The following is a 27962-nucleotide window of genomic DNA, read 5'->3' on the forward strand; positions in this document are numbered from 1 at the left end:
CTGCAGCTGCCAGCCTACACCACAGCTCAAGGCAGTGCCAGATCCTTAACGCACTGAGCAAGGCCAGGGATCGAACCTTTGTCCTCAAGGATACTAGTCAGGTTTGTTTCCACTATGCCACAATGGGAACTCCCAATGCTCTTCATTCTTGATCTCGTCCAGCCCTCACGGCAGCCCTGTCGGGTGGGCATTAGGATCACCCCCATTTTGCAGATGAGAAAACTGAGGTGCAGTGGAGTAACCTGAGGAAGGTCATGCAGCATGTAAGTGGCACAGCCTGGGATGGAACCAGCAGCCATTCCCAGAGCCCGAGCATCCCTGTAAAATTCACATCCTCTTGATTTGTTTGGTTTTTCATTATCTTCTGAATTCATCACCTCTCATGGGATTTTCCTGTCTTTTCTGCTGGGCTTAGGGAGATCAGCGGAGAATTTTAAAGTTCAGGTGGGTCTAGGAAGAGGGAGGAGGACCAGCCTGAGGCCAGGTGGTCCTTCATCTCTGGGCAGTGGTGTTAATCCAGGCTTTTAGTCCTATTTCTGTGCCTTCTCTAAGGCACCATTTATCTACCGGCCCTTGTCCTCGGCTCTGGGTCCACGGTGCTGTCCTTGCTGGAAAGGAGCTCCCAGTCCTGTGAGCAAGAGAGTGGGCAGCGAGGCTGTTTCTGCCAGAGCAGGAAGAACCTTGCCTTCTGCAAAACCACCTCTGAAACTACAGGGTTTGTGGCAAACCACTAACCCCTTGTGGCTGGGCCAGAAGGGAGCACGCTTATTTTTCACTTTCATAAAATACAGTCAGAACAGCTGCTGCTGCCAGCGCTGGTGACTTTCCTGCTGAAGGTGGTTCCTGTACTCTCACTGTGCTGCCTGTCTTTGCCTAAGAAAACCCCTGACCCTCTGCAGCCTGTGTGGTGTGCACACGCTCCCTGTTTACCAGTGCGTGTGAATTCTCATTATGGGAACAAGTATTGGCCTGATACTTCTGTAGTTTGTATGTGCTGCATGCTTGGAATGTGTGTGTGGGGATGAGTAATAGGTAGGTCTTGAGTGCTGGTGGCTGATGTGAGTGGTTGGGCTCGTTTCTCTGTTCTGAGCTGGACCGTCTTGACCCATCTCAGGAATTCCCATCTGCAAGGTTATTACGCTTGACGCAGGTGTATTAGGCTTCAAGTCCTCTTCCAGGAGATGAAACCCAAAAGCCTCTGGCCTTGTCTCGTTGTAATGCCCCCCCCCCCCCTCTTGAACAACCTGGGCTGCTCACTCCCTGCTAGGGGAGAAATGTCACCCATTCCTCACCTGCCTCTATATAACCTGTCCTCTGTGTAATTAAGGCATCCTGCCTGAAACCAGTCAGATCAAATATGCCCCATACAGAGATCAAACCACACTCAGCCCTTATGCATGGTGTAGAGCACTGGGGGGTGGGGGGAGGAGAAATCGGGTCCCCACTCAGGTCCATGGCATGGGGAGGTAAAAGCAGTTGTAAAGTGAGGCATGTGTTTATGTGCATGTGTGTGCGTGCTCTCTTTCTTTCTCTCCCTCCCTCCTTCTCTCTCTCTGGAAATGTACTTTCATGTTAAAACATTTTAATGCATTTGTAAAACACCTGCCATTTTTTTTAGGGCAGCACCCGCAGCATATGGACGCTCCCAGGCTAGGGGTCAAATCCGAGCTACAGCTGCCAGCCAATGCCACAGCCACAGCAAACGCAGGATCTGAGCCCTGTCTGCAACCTACCCCACAACTCATTGCAACACTGGATCTTTAACCCACTGAACCAGGCCAGGGATTGAACCTGCAACCTCATGGTTCCTAGTCGGATTCTTTTCCTCTGCGCCACGATGGGAACTCTGGAAGCTGCAGTTCTATCATACTATCACGTGTACTGGGCTTCTAGGTAGCCTACTAGTCACTCACGTTGGAAACATCCCCACTTGGTTTTTCTTCCCTAGACTCTTAAGGGCCTCTTCTCCTGCTGTGGCTGTGACCCTGAGCGCTGGACAGATGAACCTCAGAGCAGAGGTCAGGTTTACCCAGGACTCTCCTGGTTTTAGCAGTGAAAACCCTGCACCCCCAGAGCCCCTCAGTCCTGGGCAGACTGGGATAGCTGGTCCCCCTAGAAGCAGCTGTGCAGCAGGGAAGCGCCCAGAGCTACCTGCACCAGGCAGGGTCACAGGTAGAGATGTCCTCTGAACCTGGGAGATAAGGTAAGGCTGAGGGTGACCAGCAGGCTGTCCACCCAGGAGGTTCAGGGCCAGAGTGAATGGAGGTGTGGACGAGAGACCCAAATGCTGAAAATTGTTAACAGCCTGATAGCTTGGTCATCTGGTGGACTGTCCTTCTTCACTTTGTTAGCAGCAAGGGCAACAGGAAGAGATGTTTAAACTGGGACCAAGGAGTTCCTTTTGTGGCACAGGGGAAACGAATCTGACTAGGAACCATGAGGATGCGGGATCTCTGGCCTCGCTCAGTGGGTTAAGGAGCCAGTGTTGTCCTGAGTTGTGGTGTAGGTCACAGACGAGGCTCAGATCTGTCATTGCTGTGGCTGTGGTATAGGATGGGAGCTGTAACTCTGGCGTAGGCTGGCAGCTACAGCTCCGATTAGACCCCTAGCCTGGGAACCTGCGTATGCCCAAGGAGCGGCCTTAAACAAACAAACAAAAAGAAAACTGGGACCAAAAGTGTAAGAAAAGATGCATACTCTAGGATTAGGAAGTGTTTTTGCAGCATGACCTGTCCAGGTTCTTTTTTTTTTTTTGCCATTTCTTGGGCCGCTCCCACGGCACATGGAGGTTCCCAGGCTAGGCGTCTAATCGAAGCTGTAGCTGCAACCTACGCCAGAGCCATAGCAACGCAGGATCCAAGCCGCATCTGCAACCTACACCACAGCTCACGGCAATGCCGGATCGTTAACCCACTGAGCAAGGGCAGGAATCGAACTCGCAACCTCATGGTTCCTACTCGGATTCGTTAACCACTGTGCCACGACGGGAACTCCCCTGTCCAGGTTCTTCATGTGTCCCTAGGGCTGCACACCCTTCTCAGTCTCTCTCCCTCATTCCCTTCGTCCTCCTCCCCTCTCCCCCTTCCCTGCCTTTCTTCCTTCCCCTTCCCTTCTTCCTCAGTCCCTTTCTCTCCCTTCCCCTCCCTTCCTTCTCTCTCTCCCTCTCTTTCTCTCTATTCCTTGTCTCTCCCTCTCTCTGACTCCCTCTCTTTTCAATATATTTTTTTGCATACAGTAAAATTCACCCTTTTTAGGATACAGTTCTGTGAGTTTTGACAAGTACCTAGAGTTCTGTCCCCGCCACTACCATCAAGACACAGAACAGCCCCCAGGTCCCCCAGATGCCCCTGTGCGGCCCTTTGTAGATCCCCTCCCCCATCTCCAGCACAAACAGCCTGTATACTCTGTGACTAATTTGCAGCCCACTTTGATAAAGGGGAGAGCTGGCATTTTCAAGGTGGTCAGCCATCCCCCCGGAGGATAAACTGCCGGGACAGGTTTCCTTGAGGGTCTATCCACCAGCATTTTTACGTAGGTGAAAATAGGCTAAAAATGAGTGTTCAGGGGAAGTTCCCGTCATGGCGCAGTGGAAATGAATCTGACTGGGAAACATGAAGTTGTGGGTTTGATCCCTGGCCTCGCTCAGTGGGTCAAGGATCTGGCGCTGCCGTGAGCTGTGGTGTAAGTTCGCAGACGCGGCTCGGATCTAGCGTTGCTGTGGCTGTGGTGTAGGCCAGCAGATGTAGCTCCGATTGGGCCCCTAGCCTGGGAACTTCCATATGCCGTGGGTGCGGCCCTAAAAAGACAAAAGACCAAAAAAAAAAAAAAACAAAAAAAAAAAACCCACAACAAAAAAACCCAAAAACGTTCAGGGCACTGGGGAAAGTTGCCAGAGATCAGCATGCAGCTCCAGGAGAGTGACCCTAGATGGTTCTGGGGAGGAGGGCACTGGTTGGGCACTTACTTAGGTGTCAGGACCAGGACAGGTCACAGGTCGGGGTAGGTGTGAACCCATCCCCAGGGGAGCAGTGAGTGTCCAGGTGGGGCCTGTGCTGGGCCAGAGTTAAGGGGTCAGATTTGGGAGGGTGCAGACATGGGGGGTGCGGAGCAGGCGATTACTGTGGAGGGAACTGAGGCTTCGGCAATAGATAGAATGCTTCTGGATACAAGAAGCAGCCTGTCCAGTCGTCTGGACCAGAGGACTTACTGCTTTACGACTGAAACATGCAGAGGTTCAGTGAGGTCAGGTGTTTTGACCTAGAGGTTCCCTCTGCCATCACAGCTGTGATGTCTCTGGGGTTGGGGTTCTGTATCCTACTCTCCATGTGTTGGCTTTGTCCTCAGGCTGGCCTACAGTCCACTGGCCCCAGAAAGAGAAGGAGCCTTTGTCTCTGCCTTCCAAGCAGAAGTCTTAAAGGTCACTTTGCTTTTTTGTTTGTTTTTGTTTTACTTTTTTCTTAGGGCTATACCTGTGGCATATGGAAGTTCCCAGGGCTTGGGGTCAGAATCAGCTGCAGCTGCCGACCTGCAGCCATAGCTCACGGCAACACTGGATCCTTAATCCACTGAGCAAGGCCAGGGATCGAACCGCACCGTCATGGATACTAGTCCAGTTTGTAAGCCGCTGAGCCACAAAAGGAACTCCCTCTGAAGGTCACTTTGGACCAGCTTGGGTCACATGCCACCTTGAACCAATGTGGGATGGACTGTGGGGCTCAGCTTAGGTCACGGATTTTCAGGAGCATGGAGTCAGCCTCCTGGGTCCCACGTGGAACCACTGGAAGTCTGGGGCTGTTGGAGTGCGTGCTCGAAGGGCTCCCTGAAAATCCCCCCTGTGTGACCTTGACCTCTCTTGGCAGTGGCTTGGAGGTGGGGTAAATAGAAGGGGTGTGGACAGGGCAAGGAGGCAGTCCTGAGCTCCCGGCCTTCCTTTGTGTGAGGATGGGAAGGGGACTGTCTTATACACGTGTGCAGGTCTCTTCTTGGCCACTGGGAGGGAGGGGCACGTGGCATTGTTACACTGAATGGTGCGTTGGGGCTTATTTGGCCTCATTTGGCCTTGACTCGAAACCTTAAACCATTCTGGCCCATTGCACCCACAGGACCAGAGACTTAGCCCCTTTGCCCTGTCTGGAAACCCCTGCCTTTGCTCCTCCCACTCTGCTCAGATTCTGCTGGCCCCCTGGGCTTTGCCAGCGTGGTTCCTTTTTGCAGGAACTTGCTGCCTTGTCTTGTGCTCTGTTATCTATTGCTGCATAACACGGTGCCCCAAAACTTAATGGCTTAAAAAACAATTGTGTGTCTTCCTTACAGTTTTGTGGGTCAGAAATCTAGGAAGGGTGTGGCTGGGTGCTCTATGTCTTCAATCTGCGTGGTTTTGGCTGGGCTGGGGGATCTGCTCCTTAGATGGCCTGTGTGCATCTTCCTCCCCCAACTGCCCCCATCGCATCCAACTGTCCAGGGCCTCCCCACATGGCGAGGCTTCTCACAGCCTGACCATCTCAGGGCAGTGGGACTTCTCACTTGGTGGCTGGCTTCCTCCAGGCCAAGAGCAGGTGCTCCCAGAGGCAGGAAATGGAAGGCCAGCCCCCTGATCCCTGCTGGGATGGTGACCTGGCAGAGTGATGCTGTGTGCTGTGGGTCAGAGCAGTCTCTCAGGCCCCAGATTCAAGGCGGGGAGGGGACATCCTGCCACCTTTAGTTCTCCACTCCTTATCACTCGCCTCTCAAAGGGCTTTCTCATTCTCTGGCCCCTCTTCCAGTAGCTGCTTTAGGGGGAAAACCTAACCACACACTCATCAGTTCTCCCCTCACTGCCAAACCCGCCTGAGGTTCAGGGGGCTTTCCTGGACCCCCAGACCAGGGGGGGCCCAGGAGACTGGGTTCAGAGGCAGCCTCTGCAGCCCCTCCCCCCCCCCAGGAATCTCCATCCTTCAGGTGAATGCTGAACGTCCTGTTTAGTGGGAGTCATTAACCACTTTCAAAATTGTCTCGAGAATGTGTTGCTTTTATAGTGGGGAAAAAAATAAACGTTCCACCAGAATGGAATGGCTCTCATGCCTCTCGTTCCAACTCTGAGCCATTCGTGATGGGCCCAGGAAAGGATTTATCTCTTGCCTTTGTTCAGCAAAACAGAAGCTTCCACGGTATTAAAAAAGTAGCTACCTGTGTATTCTCTGTGCGGTCTGACCTCTGGTGGGCGGCAGAGAGCTGGAGAATCGTGGAAAGAAGTGTAAGGAGTACAGCAGCTGCTGATGGCGTTGGCGCTGTTCACTCTCAGGACAGTGGTTACGTCCTGGTTCCCTGTAGGTTCATTGTGCAGAGAGAAGGTGCCAGAAGGAATAAGACCACATCTAGTCTTTGCTTTGTGGTTCGTGTTTGCTTTTTACAGGTTTGCTCAATTTTCTTCTCTTTCTGCTTATTAAAACACTTAAGCAGCATGAGGGAGCTTACAGTGGAAACCTGTTTTATGCGCTTTGACAAGGGCTGTGATGCCAGATGCACTATTGTTAACATAAATTTAGGCAGTCACAGAGCGGGATCACGTCTCTGTTGGGGACAAGTGGTGAGGCTGGCAGACTGGGCACAGGCTGGGCACAGGTGATGCTGCCGTCCGGTGGTTTTGTAGATGCGTGGCTGATTCTGAGCAAATCCAGGATATTTATTGTTCTTCTTTCCTCTTCTTTTATCCTCTTCAGTATTTTGCTCATCAACTTGCTTAGTTATCGAAGTTTGTCTCTTTTTGGTTAACGCTTACCCTTTTCACCCCTGTGGCTTCAATAATTTACCTTCTCTCTGGCCAAATGGCTGCTTTTACCCACTTTTGTTTTTAATCCTGGCTTTTCACGATTCCCTTGGTTTGCTTAGTTGATGATCCGAAGGTAAACAACAATCTAATTTGACCAGCTCTCTTTTCCCTCCTAAATAAGTATCCATCAGCTAAAACCCCGGGTAAGTCTCGTGGTGACTCAGGACCCCAGGGTCACGGCTCAGTGCCTCGTGTGCCACAGTGTAGGTGCTCAGAGTTCCGTGTGCGGAGGGCCTCTGGGCCCGGGGAGATGGGGGCCAGTCCTCCGTGGCTTTGCTGTTGCATCCGTCCTCTTCCTCTCCGGGCCTTCCGCCTCCTTATTCTCCTTTGTCCCCTTATCTCATTTCCCAAGTTTCCTTCATACTTCTGTTCCCGAATTTCAGGGCCAACCTTTTCTTCTTGCCCAGTGGGATCTATTACAGCAGTTCCATTGGAAGAAGTAAAGGCAGTTTTCAAAAGGAAGGCTTAAAAAGTGGAAGGAAACTCCTTTCACTGTGGTCACCACCCAAAGACATGAAATGACTCAGGATGAGGGGAATAGTCTGAATCTTTCAGCAGGGAAATAGGAAGAGTTTAAGACCTTATTGATTCAGGGACCACAAGTTCAGGAATATTGATAATTTAGTTGGGTCTGTTTTCTTCAAACAAGGGGTTTATTAAACAAATGAATGGTGTAAGTAGTATAGTGTCTTAATTGCCCTTTGCTGTGTGACTGAATCCTCTGGTTTACTAATTCTTTCTTTTTGGTGGTTGCCCTACAGTTTGTGCTGTACCTTTATAACTAATCCAAGTCCACTTTATTTTTTATTTTTATTTTTGTCTTTTTTGTGTTTTTAGGGCTGCCCCCATGGCATATGGAGGTTCCCAGGTTCGGGGTCTATGCCACAGCCACAGCACCATGGTATCTGAGCCATGTCTGTGACCTGCAACACTGGATCCTTAACCCACCGAGGGAGGCCAGGGATCAAACCTGTGTCCTCATGGATACTAGTCGGGTTCATTTCCACTAAGCCACAAAGGAGACTGGGAATTCCTAAAATTAGCCATTTTAAAGTGTAGAATTCAGCGACATTACTATATTCACAGTGTTATTCAGCTGTCACCATTTAGTTCCCAAACATCCTTATTACCCCCAAAGGAAACTGTGCCCATTAAGCAGTCACTCCCCATCCCCCCACCCCCACCCCCCCCTTAGCCCTGGTGACCACTAATCTGCTTATTCTGGATGTTTCATATAAATGGAATCACATAAGATGTACTTTTTGCATCTGGCTTCTTTCACTCAGCATGTGTTCAAGGTTCATTCATGTTGTAGCACATGTCAGAATTTCATGCTTTTCTATGAAAAAGAATTTCATTCTATGTCTTTGCATGAATATACCGCATTTGACTTTCCTCTTCCTTCACTGATGGACATTGGGTTGTTCTCATCCTTCTGACTGTTGTGAATAGGGCTGCTCTGAACATGTGTGTACGCCGATTTTCGTTTGAATCCTTGTTTTGAGTTCTTTTTTTTTACATGCTCAGCAGTAGAATTGGTGGATCACATGGTACTTCTGTGTTTAACGTACTGGGGCCCTGCCGCACTGTTTTCCACAGTAACCATTTTATGTTGCTACCAGCCATATGAAGGTTCCAATGTCTTGGCATCCTTGTCAACACTTAATATTTTCCTTTTTTTTTGGGCCGCACCCACGGCATATGGAGGTTCCTATGCTAGGGGTTGAATCAGAGCTGTAGCTGCCAGCCTACACCACAGCTATAGCAATGCCAGATCCAAGCCACATCTGCAACCTACACCACAGCTCACAGCAACGCCAGATCCTTAACCCACTGAGCGAGGCCAGGGATCGAACCTGCAGCCGCATGGTTCCTAGTCGGATTCATTTCCACTATGCCATGATGGGAACTCCATATAGTTTTAACCTTTGTATTTAGGTCTCTGATCCATAATTTTTGTAGACAGTGTGAGGTAAGGGCCCTGCTTCATTCTTTTGCACGTGAACATCCAGCTATCCCAGCACCATTTGTTGAAAAGACTGTTCTTTCCCCATCGAGTGCTCTGTGTTCTTGTTGATTGTATGTGTATGAATTTATTGTGAACTTGGAGTTCTGTTTCATTGTTTTCTGTGTTTGTCTCATGCCAGTACTATACTTTGATGACTCTAGCTTTGAAATAGGTTGAAGTAGGAAGTGTTAAGTCTTCCAGCCTTGTTCTGATTATTTTTTGAATACATACGTGATTGTGTAGTTCAGGTGTCACAGTGATGAAAAGACTGTTAAGGGTGTCTTGCTCTCACTTTTGTTTCTGTCCAGTCTCTGTCCCTTACTCTCCATAGCTAATCACTTTTATTCCTTTTTTTAAAAAATCTTTCTATTTCTTAAATATGAGCAAATATCAATACATATCTTCCACCTTTTATACAAAGGTAGCATATGTAACATCTTGCTTTTTTTTTTGGCCACAACTGCAGCATGTGGAAATTCCCAGGCCAGGGAATTGAACCTGTGGCACTGCAGTGACCCAAGCCATTGAAGTGACAGTGCCAGATCCTTAACCTGCTGCACCACAAGACAACTCCATGTCTTGCTTTTTAGAAAATTTCACAGTGTGTCTTAGAGATTCTTTCCATGTTAGTTCATACATAACTTTCTCACATCTCTCTCTTTTTTTCTTTTCTTTCTTTCTTTCTTTTTTTTTTTTTTAATAACAGCTGTGTAGTGTTCTGCAGTGAGAACAGAGCCTGGTTATTTAATGTATCTTGTATTGTTGGGCCCTTGGGTTGTTTCTAATTTTGGCTCTTAAAAACAACAGTGATGCAGAGTTCCCTGATGGCTCAGCAAGTTAAGGATCTGGTGGTGTCAGATCTGGTTTGATCCCTGCCCTCAGAACACATGCATGGCCAGCTCTGAAGAGCAGAGAATACCTTTGTGCAGGGCCTCCTGCTCGCCCAGTTTTCTTTAGTAGCATCTTCCTTTTTTTTTTTTTTTTTAAAATATAATGATTTTTATTTTTTTCATTATAACTGGTTTACAGTGTTCTGTCAATTTTCTGCTGTACAGCATGGTGACCCAGTCACACATACATGTATACATTCTTTTTTCTCACATTATCATGCTCCATCATTAGTAGCATCTTCAGTTTGGTTTTCTGTGGCCCACCTCCCTTTCCCACCTTTTGTCCATATACTAACTCCTCCTACTTTGCCTATATATCACCATGGACTGTGGGAGGAGTGAGCAGAGCAATAATGACTCAGATTTGCTGCCCACTGACTGTGGGCTCTGGGCCCAGTGGCCTGCCTGGTCTGACTCAATGTGCATCCTCCTTGTGGTGACTGTCCTGCCATCGTTCTGGCACAGTCCGGGCACTAGAGGCAGGGCCTGGCTTCTCAGTGGGTGGTGACGGGCAGTCAGACATGGTTCAAGGGCACGTGGGCGTTAGCGTTGCAGGTAGAGGGGCGCTCTTGTTTGGGGCTGGTAGGCCCTTGGACCTTGCAGGGGTGGCCCCCATGTGCAGTTTCCCTGCTAGAAACATGTGGGGCTTATATTGAAGGAGAACTGGATTATATCACCCTGGAGCCCTGATACAGTTTAGTAGATATGTTTCTGACTTTTAAGATTATTTTAAAAAATGGTTTTATTTTCCCTGGCCAATATAATTTTTCTTGGGGGCTTTTACTCTTTGATCTGGGCTGGAAAAAATGTTACCATTTTAAGACCTCTGAAAACATGTCTCTGGATTTATTGTCTGTACAAATGGAAATTCAGATAATAGTTCTGTCCTTAAGAAAACAGGAAAAGAAAATAAATTTCTTGCTACTTGGAATGATAAACACAGTGAAGTGTGTGCCGTGTCTCTTGCGGTAGAAACTCAAGGTCGGAAATAATTCCTTTCCTCCCCCTTCTTCTAGCAGCTCCCTGAGGAGTGCAATGGCTGATATTTGCTCCTAATTGTAGCCATAATTTTAGCCTGCAATTAAACACATGATTTCCTTCCCAGCTCATGTTTTTTTAGCTCTTCTGACATGGGAACGACAAAGCTCTATAATCTGAACGGTCACTTTAATCTGATAGGAGGTTGCAGGAAGTCACCATGCTCTGGGCACCACTGGCTGCCTGGGGGAACTAGACTGATCTTGCCTCTAACCTGGTGGGCAGCTTGGGTTCTGGTGTAGTTTCCATTCTGCTGCCTGTGCTGCGGGGTCCACTAAGACCCTTGGTGAGGTTAAGGGTCGTTGGAGCGAGCAGCAGCAGATGGGGAGGACCTGAGTTGGCCGAGGTCCCCTCAAGGTGGCGGATCTGGGGTTGGGGCCCCAGGGCTGAGCTGCCCTCCATGAGGGGCAAAGAGGCTTCTGCTCCAAGCCCGCTTGAGCTGCTTTTCTCATCCTCAGCCTGTCTCCCAGAGGCCGGCCGCCCTGTACAGGATATTGTGTGTGGAGCAGGGCTCCCTACTCCGGGAAGTTGGGGGACCGCCAGAGTGAGGAAAGAAACGGGTTTCTCTGCTCAAGGTCTTGAGAGCCCCTATCACTACTGTATGTCATGACCCCCAGGGACGTCAGGCAGGCGTGGTCCCCTGAGTCTGCAATGTGGCATCTTTATTCCGGGAGCACTGGCAGCCCGCGGTTTGGGAAGCCTTGCTGGGTGGGTCTCCTAGGATGGTGAGACTGACTTTGCACATGTGTTGGCCGCTGTCCCACGCACACATGTGCTAGGTCTCCCCTGACTTTTCACCACACCAGGGGTGCACTGAGAAGCTGAGGCCCCGGGGCTGGCTGGGGGCGTGAGTCCTGGCACCTGTGAAGTCTTGCCCCCCGGGAAGCCTCATCCAGGGGCCCTTTCTGATTCCCTTCCCCATCTTGGGTGGGAACTCTGGCCCTTCTGCGGCCTTGTGGTGGTGCGGTACTGTCATCCCCACCCGGTCTGCCCCCCAAAACCCTGGGGTCCCCAAGCACCCAACTGTCTGCACCTCTGAGTGGCGTCTGTGGTCTCCAGCACCGACCCTGGCACATAGTGGCTGTGCATGAAATCGGTGAGTGACTTTTAAGTGGGAAGTAGATCTCACCCTCACTCTGCTCCTTTGAGGTGGGAGGGAGAAGGGTTCTGGATGGTTCTCAGACCCCCGGGCTCCTACTGGCTTCACTCTGTGGCCCCGATGCCCGAATTGCTTGTGAATTTATTAGGAACAGTGCTGAGTCCCTCCCTGCTCGTGCACTTGTATGGAGCAAGTGCCGTGTGTGCCTTTGGCAGTGTTTACGCCAGCGTGTGCTGCTGACTCTGCCGCGCCTGCTCTCACAGCATCTGCTGGGCTCTCCTTGTACAAGTCAGGGGCCTGCAGGCCACCTCCAGGGCAGGGTATGAGATTATTTGGGGGGCCTTCTAAGCTTTCTTTGTCTTCCATATTTAATTTGTTCTAAAAATTTAATTATGAGGAGTTCCTCTTATGGCTCAGTGGTTAATGAACCCGACTAGCATCCATGGGGACATGGGTTTGATCCCTGGCCTCACTCAGTTGGTCAAGGATCTGATGTTACCGTGAGCTGTGGTGTAGGTCGCAGACTCGGCTTGGATCCTGCGTTGCTGTGGCTCAGGCGTAGGCCAGCAGCCACAGCTCCGATTGGACCTCTGGCCTGGGAACCTCCATATGCCACAGGTGTGGCCCTGAAAAAGACAAAAAGACCAAAAAAAAAAAATTTTTAGTTATGAAACATACAGAAAACAGATACAGGTGTGCTCATCAGCCAGGTGGTCACATAGGCATCCTGTCTCTCAAAGCCCCACTCCTGCCTTCTCGTCCATGTGGATGCTGCTGCTGCCTGCCTTGGGTATCCGTCTTTCCTGCCTCTGCTTCACGTAACTTCTCCACAAGTGACAGCATTTGTTTTGGGTATTTGAAAATATATGAATGGTGCCCTGATGATATGTCCTCACAGCAGATTACTTTTTAAAGATCATAATTTGTGTTTGAGACGCACTGTGTTGACGGCTGTGGCCACCCAGCAGTGTCCCGTGGAGGAGTTCAGGTGGAGTTCATGCATTTGTCCTTCACCGAGTGACCATCACGTCAGATCACTTTTTCTTTTATAAACATTACCAGAGTGAACACCCTTGAATGTTTCCTTTTTTGGTTCGTTTGTTTTTTTAGGGCCACACCAGGTCACATGGAAGTTCTCAGGCTAGGGGTTGAGTCGGACCTATAGCTGCCGGCCTACACCACAGCCACAGCAATGCCAGATCCTCACCGAGTGAGGCCAGGGATCAAACCCGCATCCTCACGGAGACTAGTCAGGTTCGTTTCCACTGAGCCACAGTGGGAACTCCCTTGAATATTTCTTTTTGTGTAAGGGTTTCTAGAGTATACCCCCACAGTGGAGTTCCAGGGTTGTAGGGTTTGTTCGTCTTGAACCTCGCTGGATACAGCACCAAAATGCCCCCCAAAGTGGTTGTGCCAGCTTTTGCCTTCTTGTCTTTTTATGTCCTGTTGACATCCCTCTTCCCTGATCCTTCTCTCTTGCCGGGTCTGCAGAGGCACCTGTGCGAGGGAGCTTGTCCTTCCTCTGGGGGTAGGCTGGCCCTGCCCCCCAGGTTACTGTTTACACTGACGACGTGGGCTTGAACTTGGGCTCTCCAGCTCTTGTAACCATTTGACTTGCCCTTGCAGATGGCAAGTTTGGTGCCTACATGCAAGTCCACATTCAGAACGACGGGCCTGTGACCATAGAACTGGAATCGCCAGCTCCTGGTGCTGCCACCTCTGACCCTAAGCAGGTAAGGCCGGAGTCGGAGATGGGCTGTCTCCTGGCAGCCAGTAACTTCTTGTGGCTTCAGTCTCGTTCCTGGAGCAGTTCTCAGTCTGAGGTGGAGAAAATGCTTTATTGCAGTGACCTAGAGTTTACTTGAATAGGTCCCTTCCCAAGAAGGCCCCTGTTCCCCCTGAATGTCCTTGGTGCTGTGACAGGGACTGCCTACCCTCCCCAGGGAGATGCCCGTTGTCCTGTGTGCCCTGTGTTGTGGCAGGGACTGCATGCAGCCCCCCACCCCCAGGAAGGTGCCTGTTGTCCCGTGTTTCCTCTGTGCTGTGGCAGGGACTGCATGCAGCCCCCCACCCCCAGGAAGGTGCCTGTTGTCCCGTGTTTCCTCTGTGCTGTGGCAGGGACTGCACATCTTGCTTCTTTCTAACTGGGTTCCAGACTGTCTTTGCAGACAGAGCCCAGTCCTCTGGGCTGTTCCAGGGTGAGGTGCTTTGGCTCCCACACGCCACTGGGTGGCAGCAGAGGAGCAGCACAGCCCCCTCGCCCCGGCCTGGTTCCGAGTGTGGGGTGGCTACGTTGAGGAGGTTTTATCCCACGTGTGGGTAGATGTGCTACCCGAGGTTCTTTGTAAATCTTCGTTTTTCTAAAGCAGTGTCTGACCTGGATTTGCTGCCAACTCTAAGCTTTCCAAAAAAAAAAAAAAAAAAAAAAAAAATTTAATTAAAATAGAGGAAGGAAATCTGCGCAAGTCTTTGTGAGCTGTGTGCTTCTCAGAGGTGCTCAGCACTTGTGAAGGCTTTAATTAATGCCCCCACTTCATGGCCTTTGAGAGGCAGGGGGTGGGCAGAGAGTGAGAGCTGAAGGGACAGCCTTGTTCTGCCCCCAGCCCCTACTAGGACGCTCTGAAGTGGAATGACGTGGGGGTTGGGGGAGCATTATATAAACTTCAAGTTCTGTGACCCGTTCAAAGTCATCATTTCCAAGGGGAACATAACCTTCCTTTTTTGTTACTGATTCTTTGAATTGACGGAGAAGCAGGAACACATCTGACGCAGCAGCACTGGGCTTCAAAGGTGATAATTGAGGTTCCTGGAATTACTGATAACATTAAAGAAAGTCACAAATGAAAAACGCACATGAAACATTCAACTTTTTATTTTGATGTAATTTGAGACTTACAGACAAGTTGAAAGGAGTCAGAGTTCCCATGCATTCTCTCCTCGGCCCCCCAAATTTTACCCTCTTACATAAGCACAGTCCACTCATCAGAACGCTGATGTCAATATTGATGCAGTACCACTGGCTACGCCACAAACCTTATTTCAGTTTCACTAGATTCTCCCTCGTGTCCTTTCTCTGCTTCAGGTTGATCTGGGATCCCACGTTGTGTTTAATCACCTTCTCTAGCCTGTGGCTGGTCCCTCGGCCTTTCCTCGTCCTCTGTGACCTTGTCACTTCCCGGGCCTGCTCTCTTGTAGGGTGTTCCTCCTTGGTTTCTGGAGTTGCACTGAGGTTGTGTCTTTGACAGGCTCGTTCTTGGAAACCCCTGTCTTCAACCTGGTTTTGTAGGACCCCATTCTCTCCTGGGTTCCCTCTTGCCTCTGACTGCTCCTTCTGCTTTCATTTAGTCACTATTTTGCAGTTTGGGTTTATTATTCTGCTTTAACTCTTATTTGGAGAAAATTTTTAATCAGGTTTTTTTCATTTTAAACATTTTTCTGGAAGTGATACAATAATACATTAAATCTTTAGGATCTTCAGCCTTTTTGTAGCAAGTACCCCTCTTTTCTTCTCTATCATTAAAAAAAAAAAGGTATCATTCTTTTTTTTTTGTTTTGTTTTTTCTTTGCTGCACCCACAGCATGTGGAAGTTCCCAGGCCAGGGATGAACCTGTGCCACAGCAGTAACCTGAGCCACTGCAGTGACAACGCTGGATGCTTAACCCACTATGCCACAAGGGAACTCAACTCCTTTTTTTTTTTTTTAAGTGTGGAGGTTCCCAGGCTAGGGGTCTAATCGGAGCTGCAGCTGCTGGCCTACGCCACAGCAACACCAAGATCTGAGCTGCATCTGCGACCTACACCACAGATCATGGCAGCGCCGGATCCTTAACCCACTGAGCGAGGCCAGGGATCAAACCTGAAACCTCATGGTTCCTAGTCGGATTTGTTTCCTCTGCACTACCACGGGAACTCCCCCCCCCCCTTTTTTTTTGAAACCTCTAACAATTCATGCTAACTTATTAGGATATGAAAGTCTTTTGTTTTGGTTAGTTTTGAATCTTGTAAGAGCTTTCTCTTCAAATGCATGGAGTGTTCTGTGTCAGTTTCAATTATTTATTCCAGTTAACTGACTCCAGAAGCCCCAGACCCTAGAAACTGCCCAGATCTCAGTCCCCAGGCTCACCAGGAGGTGGCCCAGAGGGGCTTGGGGGCGGTATTGGCTTTGCCTGTGGCCTGTCTCTGCTTTTCCATTCTTAATAAGAACAGACTTCCTCTTTGGGCTCATAGCTGATTTGTTTGCTTTTATGTTATTTTAAAGCATAGGCTCCTTAAACCACCCGAACAAATGAACAATGTGTGTGTGTGTTTTATTGAAGTTGAGTTGATTTACAACGTTGTATTCATTTCTGCTGTACAGCAGAGCGATTCACTTATACGTCTATCTTGTTTTTCATATTCTTTTCCTTTATTACAGGATATTGAATATTATTCTCTGTGTTATACAGTAGGATCTTGTTGTTGATGTGTATTTATGTATCAGTGTCTTTTTATTTATTTATTTATTTTTTTGTCTTTTTGCTATTTCTTGGGCCGCTCCCGCGGCATATGGAGGTTCCCAGGCTAGGGGTCGAATCGGAGCTGTAGCCACCGGCCTACACCAGAGCCACAGCAACTCAGGATCCGAGCCGCGTCTGCAACCTACACCACAGCTCACGGCAATGCCGGATCCTTAACCCACTGAGCAAGGCCAGGGATCAAACCCTCAACCTCATGGTTCCTAGTCGGATTCGTTAACCACTGTACCACGACAGGAACTCCTCAATGTGTTTTTGGTATGTGACAGTGTACTGGGCACTGTTGGGGGGAGTGAGTACCCTCAGGGGCTAGTGCATTTAAGGTGTAAAGGCTTCATTTGTTCCTGTGTATGTGTTTTGGGTAGATTCTTAGTTATTTTAATCTTCTAATCATTTGTGGACGTGTTAAAAAAACAAACTCCTTACATTACTGACTTTGGAAGGTCAAGCTGAGGTTAACTAGTATCTTTTTGTTATTCCCAAGGGAGGGAGGTCAAGTTCATCCTCCCAGGGATTTATACATTGAGCACAACAATAATTTAATCAGCCAAATTCAAGATTTTAATCAGAATTCTTAGCTTTTTAGCTAATTTATTAGGAGCTTTCTAGTTCCGGGTAATGTAGGAAAAAAAAAACGTTCAGCCAGTCAGTTATGTTTTGTAGAAAGCCTTGTTCAAACATTTGCATTACTAATGGAAAGGGAAGAATGATCTGGAAGTGATAGAAATAAAAAATGAAGTTTTTTTTTTTTTTTTAAAGACTGTTCAATAGATTAAACACAGAAGTGTTTTGCAAACATTTGTCAGTCTGACTGATAAAAGGTTTATTATTTTTAATCCAGTTGGTCTTGAAGAGATGCTAAAGATGGGAGAGTGGGTTGTGAATTGGGTCAAGTGAGCTTTTAGGGGTTCGAGAATTGCTGTGGGCTTGCCCAGTGGATTTTCGGGGTGTCTGTGAATGAGTGCCTTTGCTGAGAGGGTGCAGGGCTTCTATCAGATTCTCCGCAGGCCTCCAGTGAAGTGAAGGTGCTGGGGGCCTGGGGGCTCTTGCGTGCACAGTTGCTTGTTCTTTCTTTATCTGAGTCACTTGGGACATCTGGCTTTAAGCCACTGAGGGTTTCTGCTAAAATGCAGAGTCTTGGAAACACTTCCCAATCTTCCCACCTCACCCCCCACAACTGCCAGATTTTTTGAACCAGAGTTCCTGGCATGTCTGGATGTGGAAGGCAGAAGGGTTTTGTTTGTTTGTTTTGCTTTTTTAGGGCCACACCTGGGGCATATGGGAGTTCCCAGGCTGGGATTGAATCGGAGCAGTAGCTGCTGGCCCACAGCAATGCCAGATCCAAGCTGTGTCTGCAACCTGCACCACAGCGCACAGCAACACCATATGTTTTTTCTTAAGAGTAATTTATTTATTTATTTATTTGTCTTTTTGCTATTTCTTGGGCCATTCCTGTGGCATATGGACGTTCCCAGGCTAGGGGTCGAATCGGAGCTGTAGCCGCCAGCCTACGCCAGAGCCACAGCAACACAGGATCCGAGCCACGTCTGCAACCTACACCACAGCTCACGGCAATGCCGGATCGTTAACCCACTGAGCAAGGGCAGGGACCGAACCCGCAGCCTCATGGTTCCTAGTCGGATTCGTCAACCACTGCGCCATGACGGGAACTCCGCAACACCGTATCTTTAACCCACTGAGCGAGGCTAGAGATCAAACCGGCATCCAGGTTTGTATCCTGCTGAGCCACAACAGGAACTCCAGATTTGTGTTTTTAACCATCTCTCCCTGGGCCCCTCACGTACAGTAACGTTTAAGAACTACTGAACTGGAGGCAGTTGGACAGTTGGCAGTAAAAATTGTCATTTTTATCTGCTCCAGGCGTTGGTCTCTTTTGGACCCCCTCCCTCCCCCATCCCGGGCTGAAATGTCTAAAACTACTTTACAGCCTGTGTTACTGCAGCTGCCAGGAAGCAAGATGGCCGAGCTCAATTACTGAGGTCACATAGGAGGCTGTTGTCATTTATCAGTGCCCCTCAGTCCCTTGCCACCCTCCCTCCACCCCCAGCCATGGTGGAAACACTCCCAGAGGCTGGTGCCTTCCACACGCAATTACAGATGTGCCAGGGAAAAGCCCATAGAGCAGCAGCTGCTCGACACAGTAGTGATGGTTGGTGGGCCCTCCTCTGAGGGATGGAGGCGTGTGCTTGTGGCATAACTTCTTCCTTACGAGAGGTGAGCCCTGTGTGTGGGTGGGATTGTGGCGCTATAGCCTCTTACAGTTTTCAGTTGAAAAGCAGTTTCTAGATCTCTTGGTTTTTTGGGTACCAGACATGGGCTGCCTTACCCATTGGTTGACATATTGGTTGCATTGATTGGACTAGAATCAAAACCCAAGATGACCACACCTAAGTCTTTGCTTGGAGAATTGAAGTCTCATGAGATGCATGGATATCAAGGTTACGTGGGCAGTTAACTAGACTAATCGTTTATGTTTAAAAACACGTGGGACATGGTTAAGGGATCATTTTTCACGGAACATTACTTGTTAGGTTTATGGTAGAGGCTTTTCCCATTGCATCGTAGGACTAGTTTCCTACAGGTTCCTTACTGTTTCTTGAGTAAGTGTCATTTTTTTCTCCTTAGCGTTTCTGTTCATTCTCCCTGAAATGAGCTCCCTCTCTCCCTCTTGCTGCCTTCCCCATCCTTTAAGGTCCGTTTCAGACGGTGCTTCATTGGTGACCTCATCTTAGTGCCCATCGGGGCCCGGTCTTCTTGTCTCTGAACCCTCGCTGCATGGTGTGGCACTGACTTCATGGTGCTTAATGCTCTACATAATGGCCCACGCACCTTTGTTCATTTCTCCATCTGTCCTTCCACCTGTGTGTCCATCCATTTGTCCACTCCTCTACCCACTGCCCAGCATCCCTCCACCCAGCAGGTACTCCCAGGGGGCCTGCTGCTACAGGCCCTGCAGAGGAGAGGTACAGCCCTGAGCAAAGCAGGCCCTTGTGGAGCTGGCATCCTAGTGGGAAACATACGGAAGTATGTGTCATTTATTTATTTTTTGTCTTTTGTCCTTTTTTTTAGGGCCATACCTATGGCATATGAAGGTTCCCAGGCTAGGGGGTCTAATCGGAGCTGTTGCTGCCAGCCTACGCCAGAGCCACAGCAACACCAGATCCGAGCCGCGTCTGTGACCTACACCACAGCTCACAGCAATGCCGGATCCTTAACCCACTGAGGGAGGCCAGGGATCGAGCCTGCAACGTCATGGTTCCTAGTCAGATTCATTTCCACTGCACCACGACGGGAACTCCCTCTGTAAAAGGGAGGTCTAAGTTTGTAGCCTTGTTTGCATTCCCTCTCCTCCTTCCCTGTGGGGTCACAGTGCCCAGGGAGGACCCTGGCCCGCCTTCTGTCTCAGAGCTGCAGTGCCTTTGACTGCTTGGAGGACAAAGGCTGCTGTTAACTGTTGGTGTCATTGCTGGATCATGGGACCTTCATGGGACAAGTACAATTTCTATAAACTTCATTCCAGAAATGCAGACCAGATCTGTGTTTTTTGTTTTTGTTTTTTTTCCTGTTTCATGTTGTTCCTTTGCCCCATCATTTTGTCTTGGGAAGAGTCTCATATTTTCATTTTAAAAATTTCATGCCAGCAGTGTATTAACTGGACAGTGCCAGGTTAGAAATGTTATTTTTATTAGTACGTTTTTATAGTGTTCCTGGGTAGAACTGATATTTTTATAGAAACAGTTCTTTTCCTGTCTTTTATTTTTCTCATGAGCCCATAAAATAACATTGTGATATTTTTTGTTACATATGATACATAAAATCAATATCTTTTAAAAAATTCGAAGTTTAACCAGAAGTTTGATACATTAAAGTTGCTTTTCTCTATAATCTCTTATTCCCAGAGCTAACACCATTAATAAGCTCTATGTGTTTTCTTCTAGACTTAATAAAAACATTTACCCACATTTACACACACTCATAGAAAACACGTGGCATTCCTAGGTGTGTGTAAGTGTGTTTGTCATACTTTTTTTTTCTTCTTCTTCTTTTTAGGGCCAAACTCTCGGCATATGGAAGTTCCCAGGAGGCCCAGGGTTGAATTGGAGCCATAGCTGCCAGCCTGCAGCCACAGCAACGCCAGATCCGAGCTGCATCTTCGACCTGTACCACTCAGCTCCTGGCAACACTGAATCTTTAACCCACTGATCGGGGCCAGGGATTGGACCTGCATCCTCATGGATACTAGTTAGGTTCATTCCTGCTGAGCCATAGCAGGAACTCCTCATTGGCATTTTAATACCATCCAATCCTCAGACCCCATTCATATTTTAGTGGTTACCCCTATAGCTTATCTATATATGTGTGTATGTGTGTGTATATATATGTGTATATATATATATAGACTGTGTGTGTATGTGTGTATATATATATGTATATATATCTAGACTGTGTGTATGTTGTGTATATATATATGTATATATATATCTAGACTGTGTGTGTATGTGTGTATATATACACACTATATATCTATATATCTATATATATATATATATATGCTAATACACATATATGTTCAGAATCATGTGTTGCATTCACTTCTCATATGTCTTTAGGTTCCTTCATTCTAAGTCCCTTCCTTGGTCTTTCTTTGACTTCTGTTATCTTGGCTCTTTGGAAGCCTATAGGCCAGTTATTTTGAAAAATGCCCCTCAGCTTGGGTTCCTGTGGCATTACCTTCAGGATGCACGTGTGTAGGTGTATGTGTGTGCATGTATGCGCATGCCCTTGACCTGCGTTTACTGTCCTGGGACAGGCTGCTTCCCCACCCTCCAGGTCACTTGTGTTGTTGCATCCAGAGCTCGTCCATTCATTTTCACTGCGGGGTAGGACTCTGTCATGTGACTGTACTGCCTTTGATGAGCTACTTTCCTTTTGGTGGACTTAGGGGTTTTGGCAGTTTTCTGCTGTTACTAACAGAGATGTAGACATTGTCCTTATTACATTTCTTTTGTGAATGTAGATTTTCAAAGCAACAGACCTTTATCATTGCCTTTAAAATTTGAACTAATTCAAACTTGCTGGACTGTGGAGAATAATATAACAACACCCAACTTTAGCCAGTATTAAATGTTGGCTCTAGAATCTTTAAGTTGGTAAAGTCATCGTCCCAGTCAATAAAGGGGAGTTTTACTGGGACTTGCTTAGAGTTAGTGGGTCACTGAGTGAGAATTACTGTTAATGATGAAATTGCCTCAAAAGTAATTTTTTTAAGGTCTCGCTCAGTGGGTCAAGGATCCGACGTTGCCGTGAGCTGTTGTGGAGGTCACAGCTGCAGCTTGGATCTGGTGTTGCTGAGGCTGTGGGGTAGGCTGGCATCTGCAGCTCCAATTTGACCCCTAGCCTGGGAATTTACATATGCCACAGGTGTGACCCTAAAAAAAAAAAAAAAAAAAAAAAGAAGAAGAAGAGCAGAAAACGAGCCTAGTGGCTCAGTGGGTTAGGCATTGGATGTTTTCACTGCTGTGGCTCAGGTTTTTGCTGTGGTGAGGGTTTGATTCTTGGTCCTGCAACTTCCACATACTGTGGGGGGAACCAAAAAAAAGCAAAAAAAAAAAAACCCCAGAAAATGTAGGCCTCCCACCCAGATGTGACCTGGGTAAATAACATAGCACATTGGCGCAGCCACCTTTTCTTTTCGGCTTCCTTCATGTCTCTGCAACAGGAGGAGTTGGTGAAGGTGAAGGATAATGGCCCTGAGAGGCTTGCTTGGCTCCTGGGCAGACTCGCTTCTCCTCTTGGATCCCTACCTTGGCCCTGGTGTCGCTTCGGGTGACATGAAAAGTGCCGTCAAGAGATTCGTCCCCAGCCTGCTCAGTCCCCAGTATAGATGGGTGATAAATCAGTTCCATGCTTGTGCATGATGTGAGGCTGACCCAGGAAAGGAGAAGGAAGGAATCGGGTCAGAGCCCAGCTGGGTTCACCAGCCCCAGGAACCAGAATTCTCCAAAGATGAAGAAGTCTGTCAAGGAGTTCCTGTCGTGGCACAGCGGAAACAAATCCGACTAGGAACCATGAGGTTTTGGGTTCGATCCCTGGCCTCACTCAGTTGGTTAAGGATCCAGTGTTGCCGTGAGCTCTGGCCTAGGCCGGCAGCTGTAGCTCCAATTGGACCCCTAGCCTGGGAACCTCCATGTGCCGGGGGTATGGCACTGAGAAACAAACAAAAACACCCTGTAAACTCAGGGCTTAGAAGCGTGGTGGGTGGGGGCAGCCTCCAGAGTTTTGTTGACCATCTTATTTTTCACCAGAGGAAATAGAAACATGGAGAGGGGGATCCTCTTGTGATCCCCACACCTGCCAGGAGAGACCCGGGGTCAGTCTGGACCGTGGTGTCCTTGACTACGTACAGCATTGGCCAGGGGTAGGAAAACACGAACTACTCAAACTCCGGCTCCTACAGGCTTAGGAGTCTGGTCTCAGTACCAAGAAGTGAAATCTCTTACCTTCTTTCCTGGGCATTTTCTCGGTTTCTTTTTATTTTTTTTGTTTTTGTTTTTGTTTTTGCTTTTTTAAGGCCCACACCTGTGGCTTAGGGACCCCAGGCTAGGGGTCTACTTGGTGCTGCAGCTGTAATGCCTACACCACAGCCACAGCAGCTTGGGATCCAAGCCAGACCTACACCACAGCTCATGGCAGCTCACACCGGATCCTGAACCCACTGAGTGAGGTTAGGAATCGAACCTGCATCCTCATGGATACTAGTCATGTTCATAACCTGCTGAGCCACAGTGAGAACTCCCTGGGTTTTTTTGTTTGTTTGTTTGTTTTTGAAATTTTATTGAAGTTTAGTTGATTTACAATGTAGTAATTTCTGCTGTATAGCAAACTGACTCAGTTATCCGTGTGTGTGTGTGTGTGTGTGTGTGTATTCTTTTTCTTTTCCATTATGTATGTGTTATACAGTAGGACCTTGTTGTTTGTCCATCCCATGTACTAGTTTGCAGCTGCTAATCCCAAACTCCCAATCCTTCCCTTCCCCGCTCCCCTCCCTTTGGTAACCACATGTCTGCCCTCTACATCTGCAGGTCTGTTTTTATTTCATAGATGTGTTGATTTGTGTCATATTTTAGATTCCACATATAAGTGATATCATATGGTATTTGTCTTTCTCTATATGACTTACTTCACTTAGTATGATAATCTCTAGACGCATCCATGTTACTGAAAATGGTATTATTTCATTCTTTTTTATGGCTGAGTAATATTCCATTATATATACACGGACCACATCTTCTTTATCCATTTCTCTGTCTTGGCTATTGTGAATAGTGCTGCAGTGAACATAGGGGTGCATGTAGCTTTTTGAATTATAATTTTGTCTGGATATATGCCCAGGAGTGGAATTGCTGGATCATATGGCACTTTTTTTTTTTTTCCTTGTCTTTTTGCCATTTCTTGGGCCACTCCCGCGGCATACAGAGGTTCCCAGGCTAGGGGTTGAATTGGAGCTGTAGCCGCTGGCCTACACCACAGCCACAGCAATATGGGATCCGAACTGCATCTGCAACCTACACCGCAGCTCACGGCAACTCCAGATCCTTAACCCACTGAGCAAGGCCAGGGATCAAACCTGCAACCTCATGGTTCCTAGTCGGATTCATTAACCACTGAGCCACGACGGGAACTTCTAATTTTAGTTCCCGAGGATCCTCCATACTGTTTTCCTAGTGGTTGTACTATGTATTCTCACTATGTACTATGTATTCTCACTGGGGTTTGTTTTTAATGCTAAATAACACCCTTAGGAGAGTTCCTCCTGGCTTGTCCATTAATAGTGGACTAAAGGGAACCACAGGGGTTTCTTCACATTTAACTGCCTTGGAATTCTGCTCCTGGCTGAAATAGTTTTTGGTGGTAATGTGTCTTTCACTTTTTAAGTCATGATGCCTTAATCGTAGGGAGAAAAAGGAGAGAAAGTCTTCCAGCCAGAGAAGCAAAGGCAACAACAGTCACCACAACCAGGAGCTAGTTTCGGGCTCTCTGGGGTCATTGCCCATACTCTTTGAAGTTCTCCGTAGTTTCAGTTATAAAAATGGAGTCTCTGCATTTTGGCACACAGCGGGGTGGACCTGTTTTCCGTCGTCACAGTGGGATTCCCATCTAGATAATAATCCCGAGGCTTTGTCGCGCATCCTTTCTAGGGATGCAGAGCATCCACATTTGAAGTAATGCCGTCTGGAGCCTCAGTCTGCTGCTGGATCTGTAGGTGATCAGGTGCCAGTGCAGTAGGCCCCAACTCAAGTTTGTCCCAAAGTTTGAGAGAGACTAGGGTGGAGTGAGCCTTCTCTGCACAAGGGTGAGTACATGGCGGCCACACCAGACCTTTGCTGGGGACCGTGTCCCTGTGGCCCACGGAAGAAGGAAGGTGTTATCATCTGCAGGCAGCGTCCTGTGTGGAGGGTGGGAGGGTTTTCAGGCCTTCCTGTGCTGTCCACCCCCCCCCCCCACATCTGCCTCTTTATTCGAGGCTGGGGAAATACACAAAATGCAGAGTATAGCTTTTCCTTCCTTCATTTTCACTCCTGAAGGCCCTTGTGGCATTCAAAGTAAGAGAAGAGTCCTAAGCAGGGCCAGGAGTCGGGGTCCTGGGAATTCTGGCCTGATTGCTGCTAGGTGACCTTGGTCATGTTGCAGAACCTCTCAGGTTCCATGTCTTTGTGTATCAGGTTAGAGGGTGGGCCAGGTGGTCCTTTGGGCCTTTCCAACTCTGTTAATCCCTGATTCTCTAGTGCTGAGAGTAGGACCTCCTTCCTTGTCTGCCCTCAGTGGCTCGCTCGGTTGACCCTGTTTTAGGCCTACACCCCAAATGGTCTGCGGCCACCCCTGGAGGCTCTTAGGAGCTGTGAGCCTTGATGGAAATCAGAGGAGGGTGCGGTCAGTGAGCCAGGTCAGCCTCTTCTCCTGAGATGGTCCCTTCCCTTTAACCTCAGCTCAGCAGGGCAGATGAATCCCTGACAGGGGAAGGAATCCCCTCTTTCTCTGCTGCTCTAATCAATCAACCTGGAACTCTCAAAGGCCAAGGATTTCAGAAATACCAAGTTCTAGTAACTTAGCATTTGCATTACCAATATAGATCTTCCAAAATGTATGGGTGTTTTAATTGGCTTTGTGTAGGAGGCTAATTTCTATACTGACCATAACTGTGTATGTCAGAATTGGTCCAGTTATCAATTCTTTCCCCATATTTCCTTTTTTCGGGGGGGGGGGCTGCACTTGTGGCATGCGGAAGTTCCCAGGCCAGGGATTGAACCAGCACCACAGCAGTGACAACGCTGGTTCCTTAACCTGCTGAGCCTCAGGGGACCTCCTCCCGTTGTTTCTTTTCCACAGCTATTTGTTATTGCGTCTCATGTGCCAGATACCCTGAGTCATGGGTACAAGAGAGAGAGGTAAGACGTGGTTTCTTTCTTGAGGCTCACGTACTGTAAGGAGTTGGAAATCACATTCAGACAGCTCTGAGGGGCGTTGTTTGCCTGGTGCGGAGGAGGCAAGAGGAGCAGTGAATGCCTTGGGGGGCATGGTCGTCAGAACGAGTCTGTGAGCGGGTATCAGACATCTGAGCTGAGTCTTGAGCAGCTAGGAGGAGCCTCACTTGGGGCAGGACTCTCAGGACATGAACAAGGGGAGGGAGGTGGAGCCTGATTGGTGGGGCAGCAAGAGGTTGGGTCTGTGGGGCGGGAAGGCCATGCGTGGCAGGGAGGTTGGAGAGCCTGGGAGGCCAGCAGGTGACGCCTGTGTTCAGTGTCCTGGTAAAGACCTTGGGACTTGGTCCTTTGGCAGTGGGTGGCTACTGCAGAGGGGTGGGGGTGGGAAGAGTGGATTTGCTCCCCAGCCGTGACCCTCTTGTGACAGGATGGCAGGTTGATTGTCCTGGGCAAAGTGAGGGGTGAGCGCTGCCCTGGGCCAGGCCAGGGAGGAGCAGGGTGTGAGCTAGACGGGAGGGTGGGGGCTGGCTGATAGTGGAGGAGGGGGGGGCGGTTGACGATGTGGCTTGGATTTCTGGTGGAGGTAACAAGGACATGGTGCAATCGTTGTCCCAGAGGCGGTCCCCATCACGTGCAGTGCTTCCAAAAGGTCTCTTCTGTCCCCAGAGCTACTGTGTGTCCTACAGGATCAGTTCTGTTTGCACATCTTGTGGTCCTGTCTGTTTTCCTCAAGTGCCCAGTTACCCTTGGATGTTGGTTCATATTTATGATAAAGGACCAGGTCACTAACCAGAAGAAGCTGGTGCAGTTTTCTCGTCTGATATCACAACAGGCCTTGCTGGAAGTGCCAGCTTCAGGGTCCTTGGCCATTGGTGGTCAGGTATGCCCGGTACCTGGTAACCTCAACCTAAGCTTCTGGTTCTCAGCCTCGGATGTGCCCTAGGGTGACTTGAGGGGTAGTAAAAATTCCCACTGCCTAGGCCGCACCAGCCCAATGACACCAGATTCTCTGGAGGTGGGGCCAGAGGTGGTTCTGGTCTGCAGCCAAGATTGAAAGCACGGGTCCAGGCTGTAGAGGGAGGGGCCAGGAGGATGGCTGTTGCCCTGGCCCATGCCTTGGTGGGAGTCTGTTACTCAGGACAACTGTGGGCTGGCTGGGTCATTTGTAGGCAAAATACTAAACTCCTTCTTCAAAAAGCAGGAAAGAGAGCCTTCAAAGCAGTGTAGAACTTTTTCCTTTTTTCTGTGGTCTCTAGACTTGTCACGGTGCTTTTATTTGCTATTTAATATCATTGTAACCAAAGATGAAAACTTAAATTATTGACGTGACCTTATCGCTTATATTGTCCAGCGCCATTTTTTTTATTCTCTTTTTTGGCTGCCACGTGGCATGTGGAGTTTCCAGGGCAAGGATCAGATCTGAACTGCAGTTGCAGCCTGTGGCAACGCCAGATCCTTTAACCCTTTGTGCAGGGCTGGGCATCAAATCTGCGTGCTGGTGCTACAGAGACCTGCTGATTCTGTTGTACCATAGCAGGAACTCCTCCAGTGCCATTTTAAAATGCAAATTTAACTTGTATGTGGGATCCCCGAGATCACACAGTTCATATTTCGTAACCTGCGTGTGTGTGTTTTGTTCTTACCAGAACAGTGGGATGCCGCTCAGAACTACCAGACCTGCTTTTGTTCCACTTTTTGCAGCACATGCTGCCAGCAGTCTCTGCCTTTGGCTTACAGATGAGTAAGAAAGGATTGTCAGGATAGGAGGTCCAGGTTGCCTTGTTTTTCCTTTTCTTTCAGTGTCACTGTGTTCAGCATAATCGGGGAGTACAGCAGAGGTTTTGGTGGGGTCCCTTGGCCGTTCGTGTTTCTTACGTGCTGTCACCCATTCTCTGCGTTCAGGGCACATTCTGGTTCGGGGGGAAGGTGTGGCCTCTCAGGGCTGTCAGCATTCCACTTGCTCACTCAGTCCTGGACCTTGCACGCTTACACTTGCTCCCCCACCCTGTGTGCTCACAGAATGCCGCATATGGCTGGGGTGGCAAGGAAAGGCAGCAGACGTCCTCTTACGTGCTCACAGGCATGCTCCCTTATCCCATTG

At 48.6% G+C, this 27962-nt stretch overlaps 1 protein-coding gene across 5 annotated transcripts in view; it reads left to right on the forward strand.

Moving 5' to 3' along the window:
* DTD1 (D-aminoacyl-tRNA deacylase 1) overlaps window positions 1–27962 on the forward strand; it is a 134600-nt gene that overhangs the window by 8808 nt on the left and 97830 nt on the right. For all 5 annotated transcript variants that reach the window (XR_014832888.1, XR_014832887.1, XM_003134277.7 and 2 more), the window contains exon 4: window positions 13470–13576. Coding sequence is in view for 3 of the 5 variants with exons in the window: in XM_003134277.7 (XP_003134325.3) it covers window positions 13470–13576 (107 nt within the window). In the remaining 2 variants the exon portion in view is untranslated. The remainder of the gene's footprint in view (window positions 1–13469; window positions 13577–27962) is intronic.

The sequence above is a fragment of the Sus scrofa genome, chromosome 17 (assembly GCF_054392235.1).
Source record: "Sus scrofa isolate SSC_HxYL_T2T_F1_AM1 chromosome 17, Sscrofa_HxYL_maternal_Yorkshire_Landrace_v2.0, whole genome shotgun sequence".
In the NCBI taxonomy this organism is placed as follows: domain Eukaryota; kingdom Metazoa; phylum Chordata; class Mammalia; order Artiodactyla; family Suidae; genus Sus; species Sus scrofa.